General features: G+C 38.7%; 1 protein-coding gene across 1 annotated transcript in view; it reads right to left on the reverse strand.

Moving 5' to 3' along the window:
• LOC130835938 (ATP-binding cassette sub-family C member 4-like) overlaps positions 1–13,837 on the reverse strand; it is a 145,440-nt gene that overhangs the window by 20,666 nt on the left and 110,937 nt on the right. Inside the window, exons 26-27 of the mRNA XM_057707836.1 lie at positions 6,438–6,593; positions 55–144 (exon numbers count right to left, since the gene is read on the reverse strand). Of these exons, the coding sequence (XP_057563819.1) occupies positions 55–144; positions 6,438–6,593 (246 nt within the window). The remainder of the gene's footprint in view (positions 1–54; positions 145–6,437; positions 6,594–13,837) is intronic.

The raw sequence follows: 13,837 nt of genomic DNA on the forward strand, positions 1-13,837 counted from the left end.
TACACACACACACACACACTGATGCTAACACATTAATTACACTGAATAAATTACCTCTTCTAAGGCATTCTGCAGCTCCTCATCTGTATGCTCATTAAAGGGATCCAGATTTTTCCTCATTGTTCCAGTGAGCAAAAAAGGTTCCTAAATATCCCAAAATAGTGAATGTTATTACCGTAGCCTCTTTTCATTTTATTCCAATGTTTACACAACAATTAAAATACAAAAAAAAACAAAATTCACTATAATCATTAACAATAAGGTTGCAAATGCCTCTTTACAAAATAGTATTTCTCAATTAATTTTTCACTGTGTGCTCCAAAATATCTTCTGGACCATTGAACACTAACAAAAGAAAGTGTTGAAGTGTGTCATCTTAAGAAACTGGAAAAAGATATGAATTTTAAAAAGTGGCTTCCTGGTAATATCTGCTTAAACAAACAAAAAAGGATATAATTATTTTAGGAACTTTACATCAACAGAGCTAGATAAATTAATTGTCAGTCTGGTGTGATACTAGGAAATACCAACAGCATGAGTAGTTGAGGTTTGTGCCTCAAAGCAAAACATTTGCACTGAAGAATAATCTAGAATATTTTCTCCATCAGTGAAACTGTCATCTGGGATGGGAATCTTTAGGAAACTCCTTGAAGCAGATGACTCTCCGCAAAGATCCGGAAACTAAAATGGAATTTGTTGCAGAAATAGGAGTTGCTCACTTCTGAGCCCCTGATGGAAGCCTGCAGCTTCTTTATGCTGAGCTTTAATCAGAGCCCTCAGACACTCTTCAGGCCTTAAGGTGGTTCTGCTAATTTCACCAAACTACTGCCAATTGTCACAGAAAGAAAAAAAATTAAGCATTTGCTATTGTAATAAGGTTCCCTACATAAGTCTTTCCTGTCAGTCTAGAAGGATATATTGGGCAATTAACGTGTGTTTATTTAGCAGTATTAGATGGAAGAACATAGTTTAGTAAACAAGACTATTTCTCTTTGCTATGACATGCCAAATACATCAAAATCAGTAAAATTTCCATCAATGCTTGTTGAATGAAAAGGATGATTTACTAAAACAGTAACTGATAGAAAATATATTTTTCCTTACAGCCAGCAGGCAATTTGTGAACAATGTCTGTTTTAATACGTCAGTGTGTTTTATGTGTTGTGTTCATTTTGGTTTCTACTTATTCTGCTTTCATCCACTTGCCAAATCAGAAACCAGTGTGTTATCTTCAAAAGGTAATAAAAGTGCTCATGGTAGAGACACACACTGCGGGGGCAGATAAGGGTCAAAGTAATGATCATTTCTGATAGATATTATGATCTAAAGCACCCACCTCCAAGCAATGAAGTTAATAAACTAAGATAAGTGTTGTAAAAATGTTTGCAAGCAGAACACTTCAGTGTAGAGATTTATGGTAGAACATACAAACTTCTTGTAAATATACACCAAATTTACTGGCCTAAGTATATTTTCTCTGAAGGTACACAGTTAAACCTCATTTAGTGAGACAGCTGGCACAGCAGAGTCAGGGAAACACGATCTTGTTCAGTGTAGTATTTTAAGTGGAGCATTCGCTTCAGACCTGTTTTTCATCGTGGTATGAAGTTGATATTGACAGTTGTAAATTTTAATCCTCTGTGCCATATTCAGCAGTAATTGTTTCCTTTGTTACTAACATAACCCAAGCTCATTTTAGGCGTGTGATGATATCATCTATACTCCAATTAAAATAAATTAAAAAAAAAAAAGAGAAAGGGCTCTTGGCTGGGGAAGGGTAAGATTTTGAGCATCTTCTCCTGACATATTAGCCCATGACATATAAATGAATAAAGTTGTTTCTAAACAGATACTTTTCACGTGAGGAACATAGCACTAGGAGAAATATCTTCCAGTTTTGCTCTATATTTATTCATTTTTGTTATGTTTTGGGAAATCCTTTTGAGTGGAGTGGTAGAAAAAAATGTGAAAATATCTGATGAGACCATCATTCAGTTCAACAAACATTTATTGAAAAAGATATATATATTTGGAGTGAGACAATCCTAAGTTCTGATTCTACTGCTTATTAGCTATTAGACTCATGGTAAGTTATTAATCTCCCCAAGCCCTAGTTCCCTTACTGGAAAATGAGCCTAACCTTGTGGGGCTGCTGCAAAAATCTGGAACAATAAAGCTCCTGGCGTGATGCTAACATGGACCAGGAGCCCAGCCCAGCAGGGAAACTGTGACAGAAAGGGTTTGTCAAACTGTAGTTGCAGCCAATTGATAAGGAAGTCAATTTTGTGCCTTGTGACCATCATTTTGTCTTTTATATGAACTAGAATAGAATGGATATAATAGAAAATTTCAGAGTGCAGAGCACAGAGTAATATTGTTTTATGAAATTTTCCTGTGTATGCATGTGTGTGAACATGAAATCATTACATGAAGCTGTTCTACTGTGACCACAGTTGACAGCATGTTGAAGTCCCCAGCAGAGTGATTAGCTGCTCAGGCTCTGGAGTTGGGAATCTCCCGAAAATCAATTTGAATCCGGGCTCTGCTACTTACTTGACAAGTGGGTTAAACTCACCAGCGCCTCAGTTTTTAAATCTGTCGGATGAGGATAACAAGAAAGTTGCTGTGAGGATTAAGTGGGAGACAGTAGGGAAAGAGGCTAAAATGTGTTAAGGACTCCACAAATGTTAGGAATTATTATTAATAACATGTAATTTGTCAGGGCCAGCAACAAGCACTAGAGCAACAGAAATGAGAGACACAGGCCCTGTCCTCAAGGAGAGGAAGAAAATAGTTGACAGTGTGGGGAAGGCTGAGAAAAATGCGAGAGGTCTTTGTGGGGACTGGAAAGTATAACTGGGGTACAGAGTTGTGGTCAGGAAAGAAGCTGGTGGGAGGAGAGCCAAATATCAAAAGAAAACAAAAAAGTGTATTCTCTCCTCTTGTTTGGAAAAAAGACCTTATATATATTTCTCTGTTATGCTTTTCACTAAGACTCCTACTGTGTTGATTTTTTTTTCTTTTGCTTCACTCTTTATAGAAACAATGTGGTTTAAGTTGTAAGCAATAAATGTAAAGAAAATCATCAAGGACCACAAAAACATAAACAGAAATTAAAGAGCCAAATTGTTTCAAATTGTTTCAGAATGTGTTCCCTTTTTTACTTAAGTAGAAATAATACCTGAAAGGCCACTGCCCCAATCCTTAAAAAAAGTAAGTTTCTATTGACTGAGTGTTCCCAGGAACCAGGCATGGGCCACAAATGTTTTCTAATCCAGTTATAGCTTCATAACCAATCTGTGCAGCAGTAATTCCTAGACTTTGTTTAAGGGCATGGACTATGACGCTTGGAAGCCGAGTGATGTCATCAAGGTCCCACAATCATATGAGGCAGAGTCGGAAAAAATGTGGGTCATGTTGACACTAAATCTAGACTCTTAAACATTCTGTCCCTGGCTGCCTCCTGAATGATTTCCTGGGACCTTTACACATTATACAGCCTCTCCAGATTCTCTCTAATCAACCAACATTGTGCCTTGGAGACAAAGGCACATAAAGTGAAAAATTAAAGTTTCCATGTTTAAAATGGTGAGTCATCATTATCTACATGGAAACAAAGCTTAGCGCTGTTTGATAAGCATGCTCTCTGGAGTGTGTACAAAGAGCATGCTCAAAAGTAGGGTAGACATCAATGGAAGGTATGTTCGGTCTTTGTTCAGATGTGCTTCCAAAACATTACCAGCAGAGCCAAGAATCATCCAACGTTATTTCTTCATTTACAGAGTTCTCCTATGTATACAAGCATACAACCTTTTCTTATTAAGAAGCATTAAAAGTAACACAGGGTACGTTTCTAGATGCTTTCATCTGAGACTATAAAGTACTTTACAGACATACCCATTATTTTTGCTAACTATGGTCTCATTTGGCCCATTTCAGAGATGGGTACAATCAAAACATAAAACTTGAGAATCTAAACTCATTTATTTTCTACTGTAATTACTAAGTCACGAATCTAATAGCCAGATGGAATCTTTAAATACAGGGATTGTATGTGCTAAAAATTCCTTCCCATTTTTCCTAAAAGGGATATGTGTGTTTTTCTCACTTAAAATTTTTTTTAAATTGTGGTAAAATACGCACATCATAAAATTTACCTTAATCATTTTTTAGGTGCACAGTTCAGTGGTATTAAATATATTCATACTGTTGTACAGCCATCACCACTATCCAGCCACAGGACTCCTTTCACCTTACAAAAGTGAAACTCTGTATCCCTTAAACAATTGCTCCCCATTCCTCTGCTCCTGGCAGCCACCATTTTACTTCCTGTCACCATGAATTGACTACTCCAGGTACCTCAGATCAGTAAAAGTCATACAATGTGTCCTTTATGACTGACTTATTTCACTTAGCATAATGTCCTCAAGGTTCCTCAGTGATGTAGGATATGTAAGAAGTTCCTTTCTTTTTTAGACTAAATAATATTCCCTGTATATTTATGTGCCACATCTTGCTTATCCATTCATACGTGGATGACCCTTGGCTGCCCCCACCATTTTGCTGTTGTGAATAATGCTGCTATGAACATGCACGTACAGATATTCCTTCAAGACCCTGCTCTCAATTCTTTTGGGTTTACACCCTAAAGGAGAATTGCTGAATCATATAATTATATTTTTAACTTTCTTGAGGAACCTCCGCCATGTTTTCCACAGTGGCTGTACCATTTTACATCCTACCAGCAATGCACAAGGATTCTAATTTCTCCACATCCTTTCCAACACTTGTTATTGCTTTATTTTTTTTTTGGATAGTAGACATCCTAAGGCATGTCAGATGGCATCTTATTGTGGTCTGAAAGGAATATCTTGATTTCAAAAGTACTTAGAGTAATTCCAGTTATTCTAGAGGCCAGGGCAGGTAGCAACAACTGTATTCAGTTACAAGACACAGGTCCATGTTCTCCTTCCCTTTGGGTGTCATGTTCTAGCTTTCTAATAAACAGGCACTTCCGGGCACATTATACCCACATTCCAGGAAGCAGGTTTGCCTGGATCTTTTTGTCTAGTCTCCTCTCTTTGTTTCTCATCTCAGCAAGGTATGTGTTTTTCTCAGCTTCCCTTGATGGTGAGATGATTGTAGAGTATTAAAAAAGAAAAATTTTTAAAAAATCAGCAAGTCTGTCAAAGCAGAGGGCAGGATGGAGAAATGAGGCCACAGGGCAGTGGTCTAAGTTGCCCTTGGCTATATACCTGGAGGGCAGTAATTGCTCTATAAATATTCACTGAATTTATGTTGAGTATCCACTCAACACAAGGAATGACAGGAGCTTCTACTGTGCATATAATGCAATTTCCAAAACACTCCCTGAAAGTCATACTTCTTTAAGAAGAACAAAGGAAAACAGAATCAGAGCCCAGGAAGAGATGCTCAATTCAGCGCGCCACCATCACAGCAACCATGTATTGGGTCTTTGTGAAGCACTCCACACACACTGACCTATTTAATCCTCACAGCAGCTCGAGGAGTTGGTACTGTTAGCTGCCTTGTAAGAGAGAGAAAACCGGTGCACAGAGATGGAATTCTGAGTCCTGTGTTCCTCCTCACTATTTCGTACTGCCTACCTGGTGAAAATCATTTACTAATGGCTGAATTCTAAATGTCTCCCCAAAGCATTTATACACCCTATAATTCAAAGACTCACTGTTTCACAGAAAGTGCTCCACTGAGATAATCACCTTTAAAAAGTTAGCTTTATTTCCTACAGCAAAATTCCATCACGACACAATCTGGGGACTTCCCTGGTGGCACAGTGGTTAAGAATCTGCCTGCCAGTATAGGGGACAGGGGTTCGATTCCTGGTCCGGGGAAGATCCCACATGCCACGGAGCTACCAAGCCTGTGCACCACAACTACTGAAGCCCACGCGCCTAGAGCCCATGCTCCTCAACAAGAGAAGTCACTGCAATGAGAAGCCCACGCACCACAATGAAGAGTAACCCCCACTCGCCACAACTAGAGAAAGCCCATGTGCAGCAACGAAGACCCAATCCAGCCTAAATATTTTTTTTAATTAAAAAAAACCACAATCTGTGTTTCCCTATAGAAACCTCTCAAATGCTAGACAAACTATCATTTTATTCTCAGAATTATGTGATTATCAGCAGATAAAACTGTGGCACCTAGGAAAGTTTTGAGTCCGGAAATCTATCCGGGTAAGTTATAAATCACACATACATAAAACAAAAGAACAAACAAAACCTGGTATCTGATGAAAACATCTGTTGAAAATACATGCTACTAAAAATATGCTATACTGGGGGGAAATGATCAATGCTTTCATTCAATTTTTTTAAAAAGCAATCAAATTAAAAGCAACTAAACTTTAGGTGCCCTTATAAAAAGAACATGTAAGCATGCTCTGACTTACATACCTCAGGTATGATTGACATTTTCTCCCTTAAATCATGAAGTCCAATTTCGGTTGTCAAGATGTCATCAATCCAAATTCTACCTTCAGGTTCTGACAATCTAAAAAGGGCAGCAACGAGGGAACTTTTTCCAGCTCCTGTTCTTCCCACAATGCCAACCTGTAAAGAGATCCAGGAAGGATTAAGAAGTAACAAGATGCAACAAACCTGGGAGAAACCCTGTTGTTGAAGATGAATTTTAAAAGTTCTGTATAAATAGTAGCCTATAAGTTTCTCAACCATGGCACTGTTGACATTTCGGGTCAAATAATTCATTGTTAAAGGGGGTTGGGGGCCTGTCCTATATACTGTAGGATGTTTAGCAGTAGCCATGGACTTTACCCACTGGATGCCAGAAAATCCTCAAATTGTGGCAACCAGAAATGTCAGACACTGCCAAATGTCCCCTGGTTGAGACCCCCTAGTCCAAAGAAAAGTTAAATATAACAGAACCAATCTACTGGCAGTGAAAAGCCAGCAGTCACCTAAGTGGTCCATAAGAGGTCAGCCTTTAAAACCTCCTGCACTGTTGGTGGGAATGTCAACTGGTACAACCACTATGGAGAACAGTACAGAGGTTCTTTAAAAAACTAAAAATAGGGCTACCATAAGATCCTGCAAACCAGAGGAAACCATAATTCCAAAAGACACATGCACCCCAGTATTCACTGCAGCACTACTTACAATATACAAGACATGTAAACAACCTAAATGTCCTTCAAAAGATGAATGGATAAAGAAGTTGTGGCACATACATATTATGGAATATTACTCAGCCGTGAAAAAGAATGAAATTATGCCATTTGCAGTAACATACATGGACCTAGAGATTATCCTACTAGATGAAGTAAGCCAGACAAACTACACGATATCGCTTATATGCAGAATCTTTAAAAGATATGAATAAAATAATATACAAAACAGAAACAGACCCATAGACATAAAAAACAAACTTACAGTTACCAAAGGAGAAAGGTGGGGGGAGATTCTTTTTAAAAGCTAAAAAAATAAAAAGAAGTAGTCAGCCTTTAAGTTAGCTTTTATTTCTACCGTCTAGGTATTGTGAACCTTGAGAATTTCATGGATAATTCTACAGAGAGACAAAATCAAGTCAGAGTGTTATATATAAACAAGTATACATTTTCTCAATTTTTCTGGTTTTTTTTTCAAGTAAAAGAATGGAAATTTTTATTCAGAAAAAGCTGAAGTTAACTTCTTGAAGTTTATTTGAAAAGCTATTTTAAAGGCTGAAGAAGCTAATAAATACAGACTGGTCTTAATTGTCGTTTTTAGAGAAAAGCAAAGAAGAAATCCAGATAATCAAAATTTTACTTTGAAATGTGATTTGATATTTACATATTCAAATATTTTTGATATTCCTGAAATTCACAGTGTTTAATAAACTGAACATTTTCCCAGTTCTTACTGTGATGTCTTTATCATCAGGGATCAGTCAGCATTATAGAAGCCATCTGACATATCCAGATATAAAGTGTTAATGCAGAATTAGGAACTCTCGGAACTGTTGGAAGAGCTGGGGTGGGGATGGGGAAGCATAGGGTAGAGGTCAGGAAAGCTGCTGAGGGTCAGAGAGATTGAGAACGAAGATGATGTCAGCCTAAAGCACCACGCAGAGGCTTTTCAGTTTTCCTGGAGCTGTGCAATACTTTTGAAAATTCAAAAACTATCACCAATTGTCTCAGGCAGAGAGGGTCATTATGAAAAATTTACTGGAAAGCTATTGTGCATCTTTCATCTATCTGCAAACACTTCAGAGTTTTATTAATTAAGAGGACTTATTCTTTGGTATAGAAACTAAATAATTTCAGGACATTGAATATCTTGGTTATGTTCTGTCCTGAAAGGAGATGTCTTGAAATTGTAAAGTACAGGTCTCAGTGTCTTAAAAACACAGTAGTCAGTAGACAGAACACACATAAGATCAACAACAACACAAACAACATATTTGCTATTTATATGGGACTTTCATCTGAGCAGTTCAAAAGACATTTTAAAACCAATTAACAGTTACAATTGCACCTTAGGAAAGATACATGTTAAGTATCAGTCTGGTTATTAAAACCAAACCAGAGAGAAATTAAGTACACTAACAATAAGATCTAAGAATCAGTATAATGCAGGTAAAATGCTGGTCAGGAATGAAACTATTATAAAAATTGGCTTTTAGTTGTGTGCATTTAAACATGTATGCATAAACTCCCCCCCCTTTTTTTTTTTCTTTTTTTCCCCCACAATCAATGATCTTGCCCAATCGCAAATTCCCTGGTGGGAGCCTCCCAAAGATGATTTCATCTCTATTCAGGAATCTGGAATTGATAAGGGACGTAACATATGCCTTCAATCATTTGTAAACTAATTCAACCAGTAAATTTTTAAAACTCACAGCTTTAAGCAGAGAAGAACTAAACCTTTCTGAGCATTGATTATATGCTGGGAATTTTACACACTTTCTCATTTGAATACCTCCAAGATTCCAAAGCTTAATCTGTAAATCAATAATGGCAGTTCAAAAAAGAGTTTATCTTTATGGAGATTAAATGTAAGAAAAGTAGCTTTAGTTGATTTATCTTTGTAGCCATTTTCTAGCTTATGGGAAGTCCTAATTTATATAATACAGATGGGCCATTTTCTGCATATAAGTAGGTCAAGTGCATACATGCATGGCTCGTGTGTTCTGTGTAGAGGCTGACCTAGGCAAATTGGAGGTTCAGTTCCAGACCAGTGCAATTAAGTAAGTATTGCAATAAAGCAAGTCACACGACCTTTTTGGTTTCCCCGTGCATATAAAAGTTACGTTTATGCTATACTGTAGTCTGTTAAGTGTGCAATAGCACTGTATCTTAAAAAACAGTGTACATATCTTAATTTAAAAAATACTTTATTGCTAAAAAATACCAACCATCATCTGAGCCTTCAGCAAATTGTAGTAGTAACATAAAAGATCACTGATCACAGATCATAATAATGAAAAAGTTTGGAATATTGTGAGAATTACCAAAATGTGACACAGAGACATAAAATGAGCAAATGCTATAGGAAAAATGGTGCTGATGCACTTGCTGGATGCAGAGTTGCCACAAATGTTCAATTTGCAAAAAATGCATTATCTGTGAAGCACAGTAAAAGCAGTTATGCCTGTATTTCTGGGTGTTCCCATGTGTAAATCAAAACACATCAGGACACAGACAGCTGTGTCTGTGAGAATGTGAGCTCCAAACTCCAGTGAGGAGATGTAAGAAAAAGGCAACTCAAAGAAAACCCAGGTCTGGCTATTTCTACCGTTCAATATCAAAACTCTAGCCTGCAAGTCTTTCCCAGGTCACCACTGGGTCTCACCAATTGCTCATGGAGAGGATCACCAGTATTAGTAAGTTTACATTTCTAACCCCAAAGACGCTTGAAGATAGTATTATTTTAGCTGCTTTGCGACTCTGCCCCTTTCTGTTTTCCCAAACAGAACCAGGTTGGTCTCTGACGACCACACCAACTTGTCAGACATGTGCACCTGGATCTCTCTTCATACATCGAACTCAACATGATCGGCACCCAGTGCCCCACACAAAACAGCCCCTTCCTCTGACTTCCCCACTGTACTCTCATTGCTTCTTTCCCAGGCTCACAGGCTCAACTGTCCTCCTTACTTCCAGCTTTCCCTGAGTCCAGCATGGTGCCAAGCCCTGACTACTCTACTCCCGCAATGTTTCATGACGCAATTCCTCATTTTAAGGCCCACAGTTATCACCTTAGTGCCAGACTATATCACCTTTTAAAAAACAAAACAAACCTTTTCCTTAATCATAATCAGTACAAATGAACCTGAAAAGTGATAAATACTAGCCATCACCACAGCACTCCAATAAAACCATTTCTAAGATGTTGATGTATTTTCTTTCTGGACTTGCGTGTGTGTGTTAAAGATACAAGCTCATTTAAACAAAATGGAATTAGTATGAACATGTTGTAGTTTGTTTTCATTTAGTATTTCATAGAAATGTTTATTTTAATGGCTACATAATATTACAGTATATGTGATCATTTATTTAACAAATCCCCTATTGGTGGGTATTTAGGCAGTCTCTGATATTTTGCTATTATAAATGACTGTGTTAAATATCCTTCAAGTGAAATCTTTGCAAACAACCTTCATTATTCCCTTAAGATAAACTCTTAGCATTGGAATTGCTGAGAAACAGGTATGAACATTTTTAAAGGATACTCTCAAGTACTGCCAACATACCCTCCAGAAAAATGATACCAATTTCTGCTCCTGCATGGTTTTCTGCACATTCACAACCCTGGGTGTTATAACTGTTTTAACTGACACAGTTTGCTTCCAAAAAGTAGAATCCCTTTCCCATGACGTCTTGCTGGAGGCACAACTACTACTGGCTCCTGCCTCCCACATCTGCCCACTCTGGTCTGCGTGCACTCAATTCTCAGATCAAACTCTTGAAGGACAGCTCTGTGCCCGTCACTCCACCTCAGGAAGTTTCTTCTATAAAACTGTCCACACTAACCTCTCCATCCTTCATCTCCATGAGTCAGATTCCTTGAGATTACTAGGTAGTTGGGAGGGCTGAACATGAAAATGTGTGTTATACACCCGGTAGTTCTTTTCCCTGAAGGCTCTGCAGGTGCCTAATTCTTCATTCACTAAATTGGGGCATCAGGCCTTTGCTTATGCTGGTCCCACCTCCCGGAATGCCTTTCACATGCATTTCCACCTGCTGAAACCCTAATCACAGGTCACTAAGACTGCCTCACATGCCTAATTCCTCAGAGATGCTCTCCCCATCCCTTCCTGTGGACATCTCCCAACACTAACGGATGTTATATCATCTTCTTCTAAACTTCCATGAAAATTCTGACCACCTTCTTTCTTACAAAGCTAATATAGCCTTTTTCTTGTTTCTTCAACTGGACTGTATGTGCAGGGTCTATATTGGATTTGCCTTTGTATTATTTGTCACCTATGGTGTCCTGTGCAAAAGAGGCTTCTGTAGGGAGCTGAGGTTTTTAACTCAGGCTGGAGAGATGTGTGAAAGATCTGTTACTATATTGTTTAGGTATATGATAAGCTGGAAAGAGAAACAGACATGGCAGATGGATCCTACAGCCATAAATACAACTGCATTTGGCCAACCCCTCATTTTCATGAGACAGACAGCACTTTACCCAGTGCAAGTAGTTATGGTCATTTTACATCTGATGAAAATGACTACTATCTTTGAGCATGTACTGTGTGCTGGTCTCTATGCTGGGTGTTCTATGTGTCTCTTGTTGTATAAGTTATACAACTTACCCTAGAGATTAGGTCCTATCAAATCCATTTTGTGAAACAGAAAATCAAGGCTTAGTTAGATTAATTAGTCTTCCTGAAATAATGAAGTTCATAAGTGGCAGGATGGGACTGAAACCCACGTGCGTCAGCCCCATTTCTGTTCTGCTGATGGCCTCCTTATCACCTGGATGGCCTGGCACCTTATTATGTCCCCCTGTGTAGCTAGAACAGTTAAAGTGGGGAGAGGTGTATTTGCAGTTAAAAGAACAGACCTACCATATCAGTCCTATTGCTGAACAGTTGAAACATGACGTGGATACGGGTGAGTATAAAGTAGTGAGTGGAATGAGCGGGCCAACATCACTGAACAAAGAGGGTACCTGAGGTCAGGTGGGCTGGCTCTCAGCAGGAAGACCCGGCACCCACAGCTGGACTGGGAGAGAAACCTGCAGCTAAGTGGGGCACATGGTGCCTGAAAAACAGGCGAAACAGACCAAGTGCCCTGCTTGGGGCAGCAAGATTCATATTTGATCCCATCAGGTGGTGAAAGAGCCTCACATACACAGCTACGCTGAACTATCACTGACTCCGAGCCCAGGCAGGACCTAGCCTGTGATGAGATACCTCCAGTCCCTGCAAGAGGCTGGTGTGGGGAAGGCCAGACAGCAGGCTGAAAACTGCCTGTGATGAAGACAGACTCCACTGAAAAGATGCAAATAAAGACATTGGAATCACACAGAAATAGATTATAATGTAAAGGCAAGATTTGCAGAATATAAAAGAAAATAAATCTATAGGGTGGTAAGGGGCACAGAACTTTCTAGAGCCTCATGCTCAATTACAAGAGGGGTTTGAGTGATTCATGAGCTCAATTTCAAACTGTTAAAGGATGCTTCTTGGACATCACAGGTTATTAGTCATCAAAAATTGCTTGCGAGAGATAAAGGACTGTACTGGGAGGTCTTTTTCAAATGCAATGTTGAGTCAAGAGGTCAGGGGGGCCTGAGAGTCTGCATTTCTAAGAAAATGCAGGCGACTCAGCAGCTGCTGGCCCTGGCACCACAGCCTGAGTCACAAGGAATTAGGAAGCTGGCAGGGAAAGTGGAACAATGTGGGGAGGGATTGCTAAGAAAATATTATGTAAAAAAGAAAATATTTGCAGGTTATAGCAAGGTCTAGTAAGCATCTGTAAAAAATATATTACCCAAGTAACAGCTCTGAGCAAGAAAAAAATAACAATCAAAAATCAATCTACCTCTGGAGCTAGAAAATGCTTTAAAATAGCCCAGGACTCTAAAATGATCAAATCAACCAGAAAATCATCTAAATGAAAAGTATAGCCCATGTTCAGAATCTAACCCAGAAGCCTATGGTGATATTTACCTCATTTTGGTTCTTTATTTTTACTTGCTCTTTCTTCCGTGAATAAGAAACCCACGTAGTACCTATTACATTTTCCTGTTGACTCCAACTTCCAGGAATCAGGACAGCAGAAGAAACAGAATAAAGCCCCACTTCTGCTGGGCTGGCTCACTCCATGTTCTCCCCCACAGCAGCCTCTCTCAATCAAATCCAACACCAAAGGGGTGTCCCAGAGTAATGGGGGCTGGGACACGTGTGCAAGAGAGGAAACCCAAAATGTACACAAAAGGAGTGAAATCACTTCATGAGTACACTGCCTGGGTATAATCTCCAAATACAGAAATGAAGTTAATGGTGATGCTGTGAGTGGACCAAGACACAGATCAAAAATCAAGTTACTGCAGTTATGAATTCAGTCTCCAAATTCAATGTTCCTGCAAATATTTTTGAATCTCAAATAATCCTATACTTTGGGAGTTTTAAGATGGAAGAATACACATATGTTACGTTCCTAAGTTGTACTGTGGAGTTTCATAGAGAATTCAAATTTCACGGCATTGGGGGAAATTTAAGACATGATCAAACTGAAAGAAATACGTTTACAACAGGAAATGTGATGGACATATTATATGCTAGTAAGCAAACATCCCCTACAGTGCTCTCAGGGACAGGACTATCAAGAGCTGTGGTGAATGTTTTC

Source organism: Hippopotamus amphibius, chromosome 14 (assembly GCF_030028045.1).
Source record: "Hippopotamus amphibius kiboko isolate mHipAmp2 chromosome 14, mHipAmp2.hap2, whole genome shotgun sequence".
In the NCBI taxonomy this organism is placed as follows: Eukaryota; Metazoa; Chordata; class Mammalia; order Artiodactyla; family Hippopotamidae; genus Hippopotamus; species Hippopotamus amphibius.